The sequence below is a fragment of the Anguilla rostrata genome, chromosome 1, assembly GCF_018555375.3.
Source record: "Anguilla rostrata isolate EN2019 chromosome 1, ASM1855537v3, whole genome shotgun sequence".
Taxonomy (NCBI): domain Eukaryota; kingdom Metazoa; phylum Chordata; class Actinopteri; order Anguilliformes; family Anguillidae; genus Anguilla; species Anguilla rostrata.
The window spans coordinates 6288021-6306249 of NC_057933.1; the positions used below are offsets into that span (position 1 = coordinate 6288021).

Here is an 18229-nt window from a genome sequence, read left to right on the forward strand (position 1 = left end):
TAGACGCTAGAGACGGGCGTTGCCAGTGTTTCCCCTGAGGCTGGATCGTTTGGCTCTGCGAGGCCACAGACGCCATCGAGAGCGAAATTTAAAACACATCAAAACCAATCATATTTTTGTCAGATTGATGTTGGAATCTGTCAAAAAAGATGCAATGAATGAAGCAGGAATGTCTCTCATGGGGTATAGCACATTATATATTAATATATTATTATATGTATTATTATTATTATTATTATTATTATATGTATATACGCAGTGTATTTATACAGCTCAATATTGTATGAATGCATGCACACACAAGGCATTTACCTGGCTGAATATTTACTGAACTGATTCAGGTGAAGTACCTTGCTCAAGGGTACAATGGCAGTGTCCCCATCTGGGAAACAAGCCTACAACCTTGGAGTTGCAAGACATGTCCCCTAACCATTATGCTACATTGCCTTCTAAGCGTCAGCGTGGATTACAGAAAAGCGACAGGTCCTGACAGATAACCTTGTCCATTTACATTTTAGAAAAATAACATTCAATTCAGCCTGATTTGCTTTGCAAGGTGAATTTGCCAGGTGTTTCGTCAATTAGCTTCACATCGGCAACAGAACAGGTGTCATTGTGATGCAAATTAAGCAACAAAAACTGTGAAGATCTGTGTGAGTGATCCTATTACATGATTTTTGACTGACACACTTTTACTGCAGTGGAAGCACAAGACCTCTTCACCATGAGCGAGGCTTTCTAGAACCTTCTTGAATTAAATTCTACTCAATATGTAAAACACAACTGCACTGTACTGTATTTATAATTATACTGCAGCAAATGAAAATAATGTATCACCACATACAGTAATTTGCAACAAGACATTGATATACGAATCTAGGGGTTGCAACCCCATTCATACAATTTAAAAATAAAAATACAGCATTGAGCAGGATTGGAGCTCAGAAAGCAGCAGTAAAATTAAAACATTAACCAGCGAAAGCATAGTGCCCGACAATTATCATTATAAACACCGCGCATTAAAATAGGAAAGTGGATCTAGACGATGACTATGTTTATGAAAAGAAGCATTACCTTGAATTAAACAAAAATGGTCCTCACGAGGAACCGCAATTTCATAAGACCACACGCTTTCACAGAGCGCTGCATCAGATTCCGTTATCAAACATGAAATATTAGCAGCATGGTATCGCTGCGACATGCTATTAGAACAAAAAAAAAAACAAAAAAAAGATATTGTCAGGCGTAATGTTTGCTCCGCAATTTCTGATTTAATACAGGCTACCCATTCAGTTCTCCTTACCTCCATAGCGGTGTGTGTGTGTGTGTGTGTGTGAGTGTGTGCATCTGAAACACATTAAATATAACCCTCTAATTGAGAGGGAAAGCAGGTTTATAGCACGACTGTCAAGAGCTGAGTCACTCACAGTGGTCCAGTAGCTCGGGTGTCGAGATTCTGTTGTCACTCGTATTTCTCTGGGTCGACGAGGTCATCCTGATGTTCTGGTTGGTAATCACGGGCGGAAACTCCCCATTGGCTGTAGGCAAAGGAGGGGGGGAAAAAATGCAGCGCTGCTTCAATTTGACTCACAATTCAAATTATAATTCAACCCCCCCCCCCCCACCCCGGGCTGCTAATGCATTTTGAATGTGATCGGGGTGCAAATAACATGGCAACCATTTTGCATGGTGATGTATGTACACAAATTATCACCATCGTGAAGACCGCAAATGAGAAGATGTTGGGAATTGCTTGGGGAACTCCAGTCAATTTGTCAACTGGGAGGGGAGGGGTGTAAGACAAACTGTTCACGGAGAGAGGGCAGGGTGAGACAAACTGCCGACGCGTATTTTGACAATTTGTTGAAAGATTCGGCGCAATTTCGCAATTAAATCTGCCTGTAGATCTGAAGCTGGTAGGAAGCCACTCGACTTGATCTGCTGGGAGGAGGTAGGGGGGTAGGTTCACCAGAACCCGAGGTGAGTTTGGGGGAGTGGGAGGGGGGTACAGTGATTAGGGGTGCCACCAGGGATTTTGGTCACCATAAAAAGATCCCACAATGGTCCCCACCATCCCAGAAAATCCTATGTTCTAATATTTCTTGAGGGCTTCTGTCAGTCATGCCCTCAGAATTGTCCTAACTTCACCCCCACCTGCCCCCCCCCCCCGCCCCCTTACACCCCCCCGCCAGTGATATTTTCGGATTATCGATCAGCCCACACGCTTGCCTGCGCAGTACGTGCCTCCCCTCCAAAATGGTGGAGTGGTCATCCTCTATTAGGCTGGTGCCTATCCTTACAGCCGCAGTTCCCAGGTCCCCGAAGTGTGTCGGGATAATATTATAAACCTGCTATGTGTCCTGTTTTTATTAGAAGAAGAAGAAGAAGAACTCAATAACAAAAAACCATACCATAAACAAAAAATGCATTCAAAACAAAAACAATTTACAGGGTCCATGAATTATTAAAAATTAACCACCAACAACAACAAGAGCAGCGGCGATGCACTCTCCACCCATCGCCCACTGCCTCCTGACCGAGACGCGAATCTGCGTCTGGAGAACAGCGCTGAGCCGCGCTGGCAAACGTCTGGCATCAGCACGCGCGCTGTCAGCTGGGCCGGCTCGGCCTGACAGGAGGCCGAACGGGGGGGGGAGGGGCGCAGAAAGGCATGCGCGGATCGGTGAACGCCGCCGCGTCTGATTGGTGCAGACAGTCAGAAGCTAGGAGGGGCTGAGGGGGTGGGGGGGGGCGGTTATTTTTCTCCTGTTTTAAAGCAGACGCTGCAGAGACGTGCCTGGCAGCGCTAAGAAGCAGGATGCCGAGGGAAGGGGGTTTGAGGGTGGGGGGGGGTGGGTTTGGGTGGGGGGGGGTTTGGGGATCCGTCAGAGATGAGGTAAGTTTGAGGTCACGGGGGCGAAAGCCGTCAGGGAGGCAGGGAGGGAGGGAGGGGGGGGAGCGGGTTTCAGATCTGGGGCAGAATCCACATTAAGGATTCAGCGCCGGTGCCTCAGCCCCGGCCAGGAGAGGCACAGGAATGCGCGCTCAATTAATTCCTGGCCTCGCGAAAACAGCGCCGCCTCGCCAGACAGGCCCGGCGCGTGTCAGCGTAATTGCGAGCGACGGGTGTCGGGGCTGTGCAGCTCGGGGGGTCGTCCGAGGCCGCCCGGGGGTCGTCCGGGGCCACGCCAGAATCAGAGGCCCTACGAGGGGGGAGAGAGATAAGAGGCTGGAGTGGCCGTAGCCATGGCGATAAACAGCAGTAAGGTCATGGGAACGTGCGCTGATTGATCGCTGACCTCTTCCATTAATCAGGGCCCTAATCGGGACACCGCTAACCACCCAGCTGTGTGTGGCCCAGCTTCAGGAGAGCACAGACACCCAACGGTGATAAATCACACGCCAGTGAACAACAGCCCCAGAAGACGAGGGTTCGAGAGGCAATGCAGAGATGGGCAAAAACACGCCCCGTGATTGAGACGGAACTGCAAGCAGAATCGTCCGGCTGTTTCTGCTCAGAAAGCCTGAAACACATTCATAAGAGCGCGTAAAAAAATTATTAAATAATAGTGAAAAACAGCAGTCTGGGTTGACTGAACGGCTGTTTACCCTGGGAGTGCTCAGCGCATTATGAGCCCTTGTCATTTCAGAAACGCAGCGCCTAATATATCCAACGACAAGCACGCACATAAAAATATGCATCTGCGAAAACTTTTAAATTCATTCAAATATTTATAACCAAATCCCAGACTGCCCAACTCTGCTCACTCTCTCTCTCTCTCTCTCATAAAAGTGGAAGATATTTTAATCTTTTAAATCTTTTGATTGTATTTCCGCAGCACATTTCGGCCCGTTCTCTCCAGCCCTGCACTCTTTTAACCTCGTTTTTTTATTTTTTATTATTATTATTTTTTTTTAATTATTTCATTTTACTGGGAAACAAGAAGGGAATTTCACAGCTGAAAGTCGGACGTCAGTTGAATACCGGACGCTACTTCTCCTTTCCCTTTATTTCGCCGCCAATTACCAAACCTGCAGATTGTTATTCAGCTCGGCACGCCGCTGCGCCTGCCTCTCCTCGCCGACGCTGAGAGCTGAGGCACCGCGCGTTTCTGGCCCGGCGGGCCGACGGCGGCTCAGCGGCGGCTGCGGCGGCACGACGCCGCCCCGCTGCGCCGGGGTTCAGGGAAACCTGAACGGAACCTGCCGGAATGCTATCGCCGATCGCGGAAAGGGCGTCCAGCAGCCCACGGAGCGCGGGGGGCAACAAAAAAAACGTCAAGTGGGGGCAACAGAACATTCCTGAGCTGAGACAGGGCAAGAGCCCCAAGCTCATGGTATTTTATTAGGTACTGGTCATTTTGAACAGATGGAATTTATTTTATTGCAGGGTTGCTGGTAGGGTTGGGGCTGGCAAACCCGTACGCAGCAGTAAACGCCAGTCTACACTCTACGCGACGTATGATTGGCTGAGGCATATCGCTACATTGCCCTGAACATTTTACTATCGCTCGACTTCGATCTAGAATGCTGTTGATAAACAAATTGGCCCTCGCTCTAGCATACACTAAACAGTTGTTCCAAACGACCATCAAATCGTGCTAATCGCCGGTGGCAACAGTCACAGATCGCTTAACGGCAAACTGGCCTTAAGGGCTCCGGGCTACCCCCTGAGGGATGTCTGTGCTGTGCCCCACCAGGTCAAATGTGAGCTCAAATCCATATTTGAATAGCAAGCTTAATTAACTGCTATTACAAGTCATAAGGAGCACCCATTTGTTCATTGTTCAAACAGGTAAAAATACATTTTAAAAAATACATTTTTATTTAAAATGCCATCGTTAAACATATTTATCCACTCGGAGTGAGAGAAACATTTTCAGTTTTATTAGGGGAATAAAATCAATTTGCTAAGTGCCTGAGAAATAAAACAAAAGGAGAGATTGATCTGAAACTCAAAGCACACACACGCCAAACAGATGGGCGCATTTGTAAAGCTTCGGTCCGTCCTGCCGTACGCCTGCGTAGGCTTTTCCCCAAAAATCGTGTTCCGCGCTTCGGCGAGGCGTCCCGGGACGCTCCTGAATGAATCACCTCGGTGTGGGACACGCGCGCCCCTCGCCAGCTGGGAGGCAGACCGAGGAGGCCGGGTGTTTCTGTCGAACCCGCGGGACGGCTCCGCGGTGACGGATCGGCCGCGCGGCCGGCCTGTCGCGTCGCGTTAGCGTTCTCGCTTCGCCGCGCCCCCTCTGCTAAACAGACGGAGAGACAGCGCGAGGGGGGGGGGGAGCAGGGGCGCGCAGACTGCCGGAACTTTCCGTGCCTCCGAAGGAATTCTGATCGTGTTTCGGGCCGGGATGTGGGATGCAGGCTAGCAGTGCGGTGGCCCGGTGGTTGCCTAGAAGCACTTTTGCCTTGCAAGAAGGACTCCAGATTTGAGTCCCGACAGGCTGGATCCTCCCTGTGTGGAGTTTGCATGTCCACCCCGCGTTCGCATGGGTTTCTTCCAGGTACTCCGGTTCCCTCCCACACCAGAAGACATGCATGTCAGGTCAATGCCAAAGTCAATTAGAAGTCAATGGCAGGACTGTACCGCCAACCTGACCTCAGAGCTGAAGTTGGTCAAATTCCCCCACTTAACTTCATATACGCTCTACTGACGCCTAACTCTACTCCCCGATACGTCTCAGGCGATCATGTAATTACAACCTTCCTCTGGGCATGCCTGTTGTCAGAGTAGTAACGGCACCCTCCCATCACACGAAAAACGACCCCACTGCCATGCCCACACGCGAGGGTGAACGTACCAGGACCCCTCTCTCCTGTTCCCGCGGCAACCTCAGCTGCCCCGTTCAGGCTCACGAGGAGCGTGTTTCATCAGCTTAAGGGCGTTCGTGGGCCCCGGTTTGCATTTCGGACACGTTCCCGCAAGTGGCCCGAACCACACCGCCCTTCCTTCCGCTCCTCAAGGTCACAGAGTTTGACAGAGAAGTGCCGGCGAGTTTCCTTGTGATATGTAAATAGCTTTCAGTCATCCGGGCGGAAGGGTTTTCCCAAATATTTCTCGAAACCTCCCGCCGGGCTCTCAGAAACGTTAAAAAAAGCTCTCAAGAAAACTACCTTTTTCTCCATGGCAACCAAAAAAAAAAACTCAACCTGCGCATTCTTTATCTTTCTAACGGCCCTTGTTGTAATGCGGTAAAAAAAAATAAAAAATAAAACAAAAAGGCCGCTGCTATTTTAAGGTATGCGCAAAAAAAAAAAACTTCTCCATTCCTCATTCCACAATGTCACAATAAATAGGATGCCTTCCCATGGGTCTGTGCAGTCGTGTTCGGTGTCACATCCGAATAGAGAGCAGCGAGAGATTTGGTCTCCGCCCCCACAAAGGCACGCGCGCCGCGTATGCAAATGTGACAGAGAGCCCAGCCGCTTGGAGGACCGGCTGCGTCCGAAGGAGGGTAAATGTGCAAATGAGATGCAGGCAGCGACTCCCCCCTCCCTCCTTAGCCACTTCGTGCCGTGTTTCTACAGTACGCAGAATCAATAGGCAGTTAACTGTTTCTCGATCATGGGTAAATGTTGATAAATGCCACGCAAGCAAAAATAAAGAGAGAGAGAAATAAATAAATAACTTGATATTGCAGAACTACATGGAAGCTTGCATTTCCTTGTTCGTCCTAATCAGTACTATCTGCCATTTTTTAATTGGGCAACACTTAACGGTGCAAAATTCATTCACCAAAAACTGAAGTTTCTCAGAATCTGAAATGGCTTCTCTGAAAGAAGCCATTTTCTGTGAATATGAGTAATTCGTAAAAGGGTTAAGAATGAAAACAAATTCTACAACTGTAAAGGGGAAATTCCCTCTAATTTTATGTTGTATTTTACTCCATAAGTGGAAGGTCAAGAAAATCATATTTTTCTACAGTATGGTTGTCCTCCATGCCTTGTTCAACTACACATGTGAATCATACCTCTTACAGCCTGTGGCTATTACATGGGCGGCAGTGTAGCATAATGGGTAAGGAGTTAGTCTTGTAACCGAAAGGTCACAGGTTTGATTCCCTGGTAGGACACTGCCATTGTACCTTTGAGCAAGGTAGTTAACCTGCATTGCTTCAGTATAAATACTGTTGTAGAATTGGATGCTATATAAAAAATAAAAAAAAGTTGCCTAAGTCAAACGCCTATAATGTAATGTATTACATTGAGAAAGGGTGTGGCTACTCTGGTCATGTGATGTGATCAATTTGGCAGATTTTTCATATGCAGGAGCCAGATAAATAGAAGATGGTGGATTTTAAGTATATTTTTTAAACCATATTAAGGCTAGGTTATTTTTCCTGCGACACAGCAACCAGCACAACTTCTGCACATGTGCTGTTTGCCTGCTGCTCACTGTGTAAACTGCTGCAAATGCCCAAGGCAACATGCTGCTAATGCTCTGCTAACATGGTGCTAACCCTCTGCTAAAGCTCTGCTAACGCTAAAGCTAACCATCTGCTGATGTGATGTTAGCCCTCTTCAAATGCTCTGCTAACACTATGCTAACTCTCTGCTTAATACTCCCGTTTTAAAAAGACAAGCAGACCTTTCCATTTCATCCTAATGCAGAGGCCTTACAGGGGGGGGGCAGGCGGTGGAGAGAAAAAAAAGCTAGCTTTTTCCTGCCCCCCCTCTCTTTGATCACCGTCAAAACGCCCCGTTTCCTCATACTCGTCCTCCCCACCGCTACACTTGGCGGAAGAAGAAGTCGTTCATCACAACCCGGTAAGATGGTGTAACGGGGGTTCGGCGGGGAGACACCCCGCGAAGGGCCTCCCGTTCGCTAGCGAGCGTCCCGGCGGCGCGGAGTTCATCCATCGCTTCACTTCAATTACAGGCCTAGAGGAGTCAGTCTTCCTGGAGGCGGAAGTGGCAAACCAGCTGTGACAGTTATAGCGGGGGTGGGGGGGCGGGGGGGCGGGGGGGCTGGGGGGCTGGGGGGCTGGGGGATCTCTTTGCTTTCGGCTCCTTCTCTTATTGCTTCGGCTCGTTTTGGTTTTTTTTTTTTTTTTTTTTTTTTTTTGGGAGGCAATCCTTTTTGCCGCCGTTTCACTTTATCTCCTTGTTGCCGTGGCAGTTTTTTTTTTTTTTTTCTGTTTTGTTTTTTTTTTTTCCGAAATTGGTGTCATCCAGGTTTAATACAGCAGAGATGATTGGAGTCGTCCCGGCAGGAGCACGCAACTCAAAATCCTCAAGCGTTTCACCCCAGAACATAAAATCCAATCATCCCCGTGGTGGTACCACCATCTCCCACGGCAACCCCTTTCTCTCGCCTCCCTGTCTCCTCCCCTCGGCCCAGAACGATGTGAGTTCTAACCCCTCAGTTACAGTTTGAGTTACAGTTTAATTTAAGCTTAATTTAATCACGCTGTGTAGGACCTCAAAATGACAGGCCCTCAAAACCTCAGAGGCAATTCCCCCAGTACAAAACACAGGTATGAGGTGCAGAAAAAATAACAAAACAATATATTTTATAGTGAGGGACACTTATCCCCAAAGGCACTTCACTCTCTACTTTAAGAGAGCAGACGCGCACACAAACACACACATACCCACGCGCACACACACACATGCACGTACACACAAGCACACACCTGATTGCACACACACTCTCACATACACACACCTGCACACCCACACACGCACACACACACACACAGACTAAAGACGTGCAGTGGCTGGTGGCTGTGTAAAGGCCAGAGACTTGGTATTCTCCTGCTGTTTTGTGTGAGTCTCGCTGCTCTCCCTCCAACGCGAGCAGAGACTCCACTCGGGGCAGCGGGCTACAGCAGATCAGCCACTGCTGCCACTGTGGGTTTACAGAGCTGCCAGACAGATCGCTACCACGCGGGATTAGAGAGTCCAAACACCTAATCCACACTCCACACCCCCACACCCCCCCCCACTGTCAGCCATTAGAACTCACTCCCCCCGGCCTCAAACCTTCAGAGCCTGCTCTGAATCTCAACACTCAGCGCTCACCAAAACACTGTCGGGCCTTAGCGTTAAGCCCCCATTCCCTAAAACCCGAGGGCTCACCTCTACACCATCGGTCATTAACACTTATCCACCCCCCCCCCCACCCCCCGCCCCCGCCCCCCCAACTCCCGGTCTTAAACCTCAGGACTCTCCAGCTCCCTAAACTCCTAGCAGTCTTCAGCCTCACCCTTCACTACCCTTTCTACAAGTAGAATGGTTCGCCTCACAGTACAAAACATATATATATTTTTTTTTTAAACTATATATATATAAAAAAAAACCCTCTGTTGTCAGAATAAACAGTGGTATTTTCATATATTCGGTTTGCCACCATTACTACCCTCCTTTTTACCTCCAAGTGAGCCCACTACAGTATGTGGTCCAGTGATAAAGATGACGCTATGCCCCCCACCCCCCACCGCCCGCCCCGCCCCGCACAAGCACTTCCAGACACGGCAAAGCAATCTGACCCAAGAGACTCGTCTGAGTAACACAGGAGGTGTTGACTTCCAGGAAATCCAGCAAAAAGTACCGCTCTCTAATTTCTCCACGCAGCTATACTCACTTTCAATTAGCGGAACACGTTTATTTCCTTCTTTATTTCTCCTTCCACTACCAAGGAGAAAAAAAACAGACACGGATCGCACTGGGACCGCACCGCGTACCGAATGTTTAACTGTGGAGCCAGCTGTCCGTCTGGCTATGCGCAGCTGTAGCAAGAATAAATATTTATTATTCGCGTTTCAGTGCCCCCAGGGAGGGCAGTGCGTTGTTCATAAATAAGCACAGAGATACATATTTAGAATCCCTGCGATGTTGTTGGCTAGGTCTGTCTAAACCCCCCCCTGCTAATGGATTAACCAGGGTTTTGTTTTAACAAAAACAAAACAGCAGGGTCAGGACTTCAGTGCTGCACAGCAGAAATAATTGATTGTATTTGTCAGCTGGAAATAAAGCCTCATAGCATAGACTTGTGAAAGTGGCGTTATACAACAGGAAATCACAGAGCCAGCATTTATGGTGCTTACATGGAGATAAAGGAGACTGAGATATATGATACGAATCGATACTTAGGGAAGGTCACAGTAAGATATTAACATGCACAGCAAAAGAGATGTATCAGTTTGACACTTTGGCACGCCAAGTATAGTCTACTTATTGAATAAAAATGTAAATCTAGGAATCGTTCTCATCGCTTGTATCCTCCCATCTTGATCCTCCAGCACTTTCATGTTGCACTTGAATGTTCATCCAGCACTTGGACCATTACCTTGATGTTGTAGGTCTATCGTATCTTGTCCTCATGCCTCTCTCTAGTTGTCATGACTTTTTGACCTAGCCAATGCTCACTGTGTGAAATGGACTTCGTGTTTACGGCTATGGATAACTGTCATAATAATGAGTATTGTACCTGAACTAATGTCCCTCGTGTAATTTTCGAGAGAGCTGCAATGTGGTCCAGGTCAACAGCAAAACACGGGAGACAGGAGATAAAGACGGGAGAATAAATGGCTCTTCTGATATTGATAAATATCACGCTGTCACTTCCTTATTCTCATTCCACTGGTACACACCCCCCCCCCGTGCTACTGATAAACTATTGTTGTATTTTCTAAGGCAAGATCAAACCTATTTCACTGTCTCCCGTTGTGCAGCTGCTTTGTGTTCAGCAGGTGTTTTCTGTGAGCTTTTTCGGCTGTTTTTGGTCCAGCGAGCCTTAAAGGATTCATTCCTAAACTGAACAGCAGCAGGAGAAGCTCGCATGCTGAGAAGCACTGAATCAGACACAACCCTGAGAGACCTCAGCTGACCTCAGCACGCACACACACATACACACACACACACACACGCACACACGCACACACGCACAGGCACAGGCACGCACACACACAGGCACGCACATATGCACACACGTGCACACACACACATGCATAGACACACATGCACGCACACACACACACAGGCACACACACAGCACACACACACAGGCACGCACACATCAAAACACAAACATACAATTACGCACACACAAACATACTCACTCACACACACAGAAACACATACAAACGCACACACACAAGCACACACGTATGCACACACACACACACACACACACACACACAAACATACAATTACATACTCTCACACACACACACAAACATACTCACTCACACACACACACACACACACACACAAACGCGCACACACACACACACACACACACACACACACACACACACACAGGCACTGCTGGGGACAGACATACTGGTCATTATCAGCACTGTGGAACCAGATAACGGAAGCAAGCCCCACAGCCCCCGCACAGCATGCAGGCACATATCCACATGGATTTATCACACTGCTGTAAACGCTTTCCAAACAGGAAAGCTTCCCCACTCTCGAGGGTCTGCACTGCTACAGTCGAAACTTAAAGGGGAATCGCTCGTAAATCCGACAAACACCCCGCCATCTTTGCATATATCTTAGGGGGGGGCAAAAAAAAAAGCAAAAAAAATGACGGGGCATAACTACCGTCTGGCTTTTCCACACACGCTCATCAGCCAGCCAGCGTGATTTATTCAGGCCAAATGCTGCCTTGGCACACGCCATTCCTGGGAGCGACGTTTCCGCGACCAAATACGTTCCCCAGAAGTTACAGGGGAGTCTGAGCGCCGCGGGGCCACTGGCACCGAGCAGCTGTCATCTCCGCAAAGCAGCCGCCGGCATGTTTACCAGTGTCTGGCAACGCGGAAACATTTAAGCGTTTAAAACTAAAAATAAATAAACAAATAATTAAAAAAAACTGGCAAAATCTAAATAAATCAGCGAAACCTGGCGGCCTTAACCTAGCTTGCTGTTCAGTCAACCGATCTCAATTCTCAGCTATCGCATTAAAAAATAAAAGACAAAAGGGTAACAAAAAGAGAAAGGTAACGATAACTCTAAGAAGCCAAGGCCATCTGCTCGTTTAGGAAGTGTTACAACCTTGGCTCGTGAGGCCCAGACAAAAGAGGGAGACCACACGAGGAAAATTACAGGGCAAATACTAATTTATTTAACCAAAAACAAGTACAAAAATAAAGGAAAAACACGAGGTGCGGAAGTCTGTAGGGTATCTGTCAGATCTGCGTGCGTGTGCACGGATGAGTTATAATCATCTTGGCATGTAAGACGTGACAACTCAAATAAGCCACCATACTGGGAGAGAGAGAGGGCAAGCAAACAAGCAAGCAAGCCACACTAGGATGGGGGAGAGAGAGAGAGTCAAATATGGCACAATCCCCACCGCGCAGGGCTTGAGTTGAAGGATTAGAGGATTCATAGGGGAAACAGTGAAGACAAGACGCTTGAGAATACAACGCTCAGCAGCACCAGCGCAGCACAGCGGCTAGGATAACGGGCTCACGGTTCCAGGGTTTACACAGTAAAACGTTCAGTGTTTACACAGTAAAACGTTCAGCGCTAAATCACCTCCCACAGAGCACATATGGTCCCCGTCGGCCTCTTATGCACTCGGTTAGCGTTGAATTAACACTGGGCATTCTCACTGCGCGGGACGTGGGAGTCCCAGATGTGGGGACGCCGGCCTATCCTTGAGCAAGGTACGCAACCCCAATTGCCTCAGTAGACGCCCAGCTGTCTAAATGAATAATTAAATGTAAAAAAAGCATAATCTGCATAAGTCACCGTGGGGGGGGGGGGGGGGGGCAGGGGGATGGGGGGGGAGGAAGCATCTGCCTGATACCGCGAATCTAGCCGTGTAGCGTCTCGCCCATTGCTCCTAATGAATACGGTAAGTGCCTGGATGTTAACGTTTCAGACTTCTGATAACAGATAAAGGTGGGTTTTACTGCCTCCATCTGGAGCGGTGCTTGGGAGAGTTGTTGGTCAATAAATATTTATAGTGCGGCAGAAGTGAGTAAAGCCCTTTTTATAACAGCGGGGGGAAGGAAGGAAAAAAAAAAAGAGAGAGAGACATCGCTCAGGAGCTCTGCTGCCTGGGGCCAGAGGGACGAGAGCTTGGCTCGTTTTTTCTTCTTCTACGATCTCAGCCTTTGTAGAACATCACCGAGATCATTACCCGATCGCCCACCACAGCACTAAAAAAAACCAGACCAATAACACAAACCGCGCAAATCGTAAAAACCCATTGCCGTTTGCGCTCGTTGTTGGACTCGCGCATTGCTGCGGACACAGGAAACACCCCGACAACGGAAGGGCTTCAATGCAGAAGCGTAGCTACATGACCTCACAAGACGCTCACGCCGCTTTGGAAAATGGAGCGAATTCAGAATAAAAGAGAAATGCTAAGGGTAGAATTAGGCCAAGGGTCCAGATGGAGGGCGATGTTCACGGTTTGAGCGAGAGAAACAAGCAGCACTGACTAATGCCGAGGAGGCAACCACAGGCTTATTAATTAACGGTCGCTAATAACATCGTTATTACGAGGCAAGTGGGCCAATGAGTATTAAGCGTGAATTTATCACTATCAGAAATATGCAAAGTTATGTTAAATGCACTTGGTCTTCCCACAAAGAAAGGCCCCTTACCTTCCTCTTCCCTCATCACCATTAGAGCATGCGAGCAGCCCATACGTAATTTATCCTCTACAGATTCCGCCAAGCCAGAAATCAACCCAGGCGAACGAGGAGGCGAAATCAGTCGCGCTTTAAGAAATACACTGCGATTTATAGAGCTCCCCCCACTCACCCCCCCCTCCTCAGAAGCTCATTCCAACTCCTTAAGTAAATGGGTTTAAGTGGTCTAATCTAGGCCCGTTTGCCTTAATGATCCCCCAGCTCTGCCACCCCCACCACCACCCCCCCACCACTTGGCAGAGCCCGATTTCCGAGTTCACCCCTCCCTTTCTCCGTTTTTCTCCTCATCCCTCTTTCCCATTGTCTTTTCTCGCCGCCTGGGGAATTACAGGGTTCGACCTCAGCGAGGGTTGCCAGATAATGTCGCCCTCAGGTGATTGACCCCCTCAATTAGCTCTACTGTACTTGATTAAGGCGATGAGCACTAAAGGATCTCGACCCGCTGCTCCAGGTATTGACGTTCAGCAAATGGACCTGAGCTGGACTGGATTCAGCGAAAAGCCCTATTGGCTGCCCGGCGGGGGAGCTGACTGCAGCTGTTACTCTAAAAAAAAAATGAAAATGAAAAATAAAAAAGGGAGAAGCCAACCCTTGAACTCACCTCCAAGACATGTCCAGTTACATAAACTGTATTCTGCATTCTACATGTAATACATTAACCTAAAATGGCATAGACCAGTAAGCTAGAAAATCGGTGAGCCCACCAAATACAGCATACTGCACACTTAGGTAGGTGGTCATTGTTGTGATGTCGTTGCTATGATACGGCTGCCATGGTACTTACATGTCAGGAAACAGTCCATGCTGAGAGAGAAGTTGTCCAGTTTGAAATAGGACCCTCGACCGGACACACTGTTGGTGCCGAACTGCAGCCAGAACCTGTCAGAGGTAGAGGGGGGAATTAACCTACTCCCACAGACAATGACCCAAACCAGGCAAAGCAAATACACCGCTACTAACCGACTGACATTACATTCTGAGACGAGATGGGATACACTTTATTAATCCCCAAAGGGAAACAGACTCCTTCACCAAACTCAAAGGCACCAAGCAATAAAAACACACGATAGCAAAAACAAAACAGTATTGTTCATCATAACAGATGAAAAAAAAAAAAATTGATATAAAAGTGCAGATATAAAAGTTCCGTAGCGCTGAGTAGCCCTATTTGGTAATCGGACGGCCTCAGGTAGGAAGGACCTTCTGAACCATGTTGAGAAACCTACTGGGGCAGTAAACCAGCTGGGGAAAGTGCTGAATGTTCTCCCGTGGTCAATGATTGTTTTATGGAGAGGGTGCCGGCTGTATTTTTGAGGACGGCCCTGGATTTTGCACTCCATCCTCCATCCCTCGCTGTGTCCTCCAGTGAACCCAGTCCCAGTCCATCTTCCGAAAAAAAAAACGTACCGAGCTCAATGGCCCAATTTCAGTGCCCCACCTGGGAATCACACCTGCAACCCCTGAGAAACACTGGTGAGTGTAAGGGTTCCCCAGTCAGAATGTTAGGCCGCTGCCCTCATATTATACTGATGAAGAGCTAAATAAGTGTGAACTCATAAACCGTGAGAGCTGGAGTAATACAGAAGATTTAACTGTGTGACATGTTAACCTCCAGCAAAGACAGTGCCAGTGACTCACCGAGCCAATATGTCAATGAAGGACTAGTACAATCCACGCACAGCAAATTTCAGCTGCAACTGCTAGAAACACAGGTCTGTAATATCTAAATTATTTACAGTTTATTTATTTTTATTTTTACTATCCACAGCGTGGATAAAGTAAACTGCAGGTTGCAGGTTCGATTCTCAGGCAGGACACAGTCTTACAATGGCTGTGAGCAAGGCTATGGCCTTGAGCAAGCTACTGAGTCTGAATTACTTCAGTACTTTTCCAGCTGTCCGTATGGTACTATGTAAAAGTTTAAAAAAAATTTTTTAAAAGGTTTGTAAGTTTGAAAGTATGATATTTTGGGCCCTGTGCATATGCAGTCTCCGTGGGCCCCCTTAAAATGATAGACAAAAACAAACTTTTTAGGCCCGGCCTTTTGACCCCCCTACCTCCTATTCCCCCCACTGTGACACCCCTGCCTGTTACACAATGTAACATTACATTACATTGCATTACATTTATTTAGCAGACGCTTTTATCCAAAGCGACAGACCAAAGACGTCTTCCGCCCTGCAGTAGAACCAGCAGCCCCTGTTCTGGCTCACCGCAGAGCGACAAAACCGTTCCGCTCGCGGTTCTGAGGAGCAAAGGAAACGTTCGCCAGCGTTCGACAGACAGCCGTCGCCCGCGCCCGCGCCCGTTTCCCCCGCCGTCGTGAGTAACCCCATGCGACCTGCGCGTTCATCTTCAGCGCCGGGGCGGAGAACACGCCCCCCCCCCCCCCCCTTATCGGGAGAAAGCCTTCGACGGGGACGTGCGCGCGTGTGCGTGCTCAGGAGGGCGCCAGGCTTCGCTCAGTAATCACCCTCTCACCCAGCGTGCCTCCCCAATAAAGAGAGAGAGAGATCCCAATCTAGGGCACCGCAACAAAAAAACCGGCACTTTTTTTTTTACCAGGAATCAAGCGCCGCGGCTGATTGGAGGAAAGCCTGGATGAATGGGTGAACCTGCAGCTTTAATTGGACGGGCTCGCGGAGGGCTTTCAATGCGTCGCGAGCACCCCCCCCCCCCGTCCTGAGCCCGACCCGATGGGACTCATTAAAGTTTTCGGCGTGGAAGCGGTGGGGGTTATCTCAAAAAGGTAATGCTATTTGCAAAATTTGCATTTGAAAAGGAGGAGGTGGTGATAAATTATTGCATTTATTAATATAGCGGTATTAAATGTAAAAAAAAAAAAAAACTGCTCCTAGTTCTCCAGTGACTGCACCCCAGCGGTTAGCTGTGCGGAGTCTTCGGCTGTTTGAATAGCGAAATTATAACACGTTTACAGTCGTTTAATAAATGACGTAATACTGTAGTAGCTATATGTAGCAATTATCGTGCGTGAAGATGGTTTTTGTTTCGGGGTCCACTGTGACAGGCCGTACCAGTCTGTCAGGTTGTACAGAGGGACGGCGACGAGCCTCCAGCCCGGCTCCCTGTCGTCCTCCACGCCGGCGTGCCACAGCCTGCGCAGCTTCTCTGGGCCCGTGCTGTTCTCCGCCAGCGAGAGAGACAGCGCCCCCCGCTGGGAGCCTCCGGAACACAGCCAAAACCGCACCTGCGGGGTCAAACATCGGTCAGAATTTTAAAAATCGGAATTTTTTTTTAAGGTTTACTCGCTGGAATGTGGTTTTCTTTTTTATGTACCTTCGGCTAGTTAGCGCATTGATCCAGCCTTAAATGCTATCGGCACAATGTAAATGGCCTTCCATTCACGGGGTACTGTTATACCGTCAAGCGAAGCTTTTTTAATAACCGCACAGTTTGTTAATCTTCCCTTTCGGTGGAGAGGCCAGCCAGGGGACGCTGGGGGAGGAGAGGGGATGCAGGGGCGGGGGGTGTTACTCTGGAGCGATGGCTCAGTCTCTTCAGGTTCGTGTCAGAGACCGGGCACAGCTGGGCCGCCTCAGGCGTGCCCTGGGGCAGCCGTCACGGGCCAGGAGGGTGCGGTCTATGATCTGTCAATCAGGCCATCCTCACATGCACATACACACTCCCCTCCTCCTCCCTTCGTCCCACCGCTCCTCAACCCCCCCAACCCCCCCGCCCCCCACCATCACCATGGAGCTCACTACGCCCTGTCACTCAAACCGATGCTGAGGTGTGCAGAGGTCAAAGGTCACACAGTGTAATGAGTACGTGCCTTTCCGGGAAGCACCACACAACTCCAAGTTTAGCAAAAAACTCTACAGAAAGTGAAAAATCAGTGCACTAATTTGAAAAGCAAATGAAAACCTTGTTTGTGATTAATTGCAATTAGTGCTGATGCTGATCTGAGAGAAGGTTTATGTTAAATTGTTTGTGGGGGTCTGAGATGCCGCAGCTGTCGTATGGGCCTTATGAAGCAGTGCGGAGTTGGTGAAGTGCTGGGTCGTATAGTCCCAGTGCAGGGTTGGTGAAGTGCTGGGTCGTATGGGCCCAGTGCGGGGTTGGTGAAGTGCTGGGTCGTATAGTCCCAGTGCAGGGTTGGTGAAGTGCTGGGTCGTATGGGCCCAGTGCGGGGTTGGTGAAGTGCTGGGTCGTATGGGCCCAGTGCGGGGTTGGTGAAGTGCTGGGTCGTATGGGCCCAGTGCGGGGTTGGTGAAGTGCTGGGTCGTATGGGCCCAGTGCGGGGATGGTGAAGTGCTGGGTCGTATGGGCCCAGTGCGGGGTTGGTGAAGTGCTGGGTCGTATGGGCCCAGTGCGGGGTTGGTGAAGTGCTGGGTCGTATGGGCCCAGTGCGGGGTTGGTGAAGTGCTGGGTCGTATGGGCCCAGTGCGGGGTTGGTGAAGTGCTGGGTCGTATGGGCCCAGTGCGGGGTTGGTGAAGTGCTGGGTCGTATGGGCCCAGTGCGGGGTTGGTGAAGTGCTGGGTCGTATGGACCCAGTGCGGGGTTGGTGAAGTGCTGGGTCGTATGGGCCCAGTGCGGGGTTGGTGAAGTGCTGGGTCGTATGGGCCCAGTGCGGGGTTGGTGA

At 49.1% G+C, this 18229-nt stretch overlaps 1 protein-coding gene across 3 annotated transcripts in view; it reads right to left on the bottom strand.

Moving 5' to 3' along the window:
- The window catches only part of alk (ALK receptor tyrosine kinase), a 346553-nt gene that overhangs the window by 35372 nt on the left and 292952 nt on the right, over window positions 1–18229 (bottom strand). For all 3 annotated transcript variants that reach the window (XM_064305136.1, XM_064305219.1, XM_064305304.1), the window contains 3 exons: window positions 16661–16833; window positions 14410–14504; window positions 1428–1538 (listed from right to left, as the gene is read on the bottom strand). In XM_064305136.1, the coding sequence (XP_064161206.1) occupies window positions 1428–1538; window positions 14410–14504; window positions 16661–16833 (379 nt within the window). The remainder of the gene's footprint in view (window positions 1–1427; window positions 1539–14409; window positions 14505–16660; window positions 16834–18229) is intronic.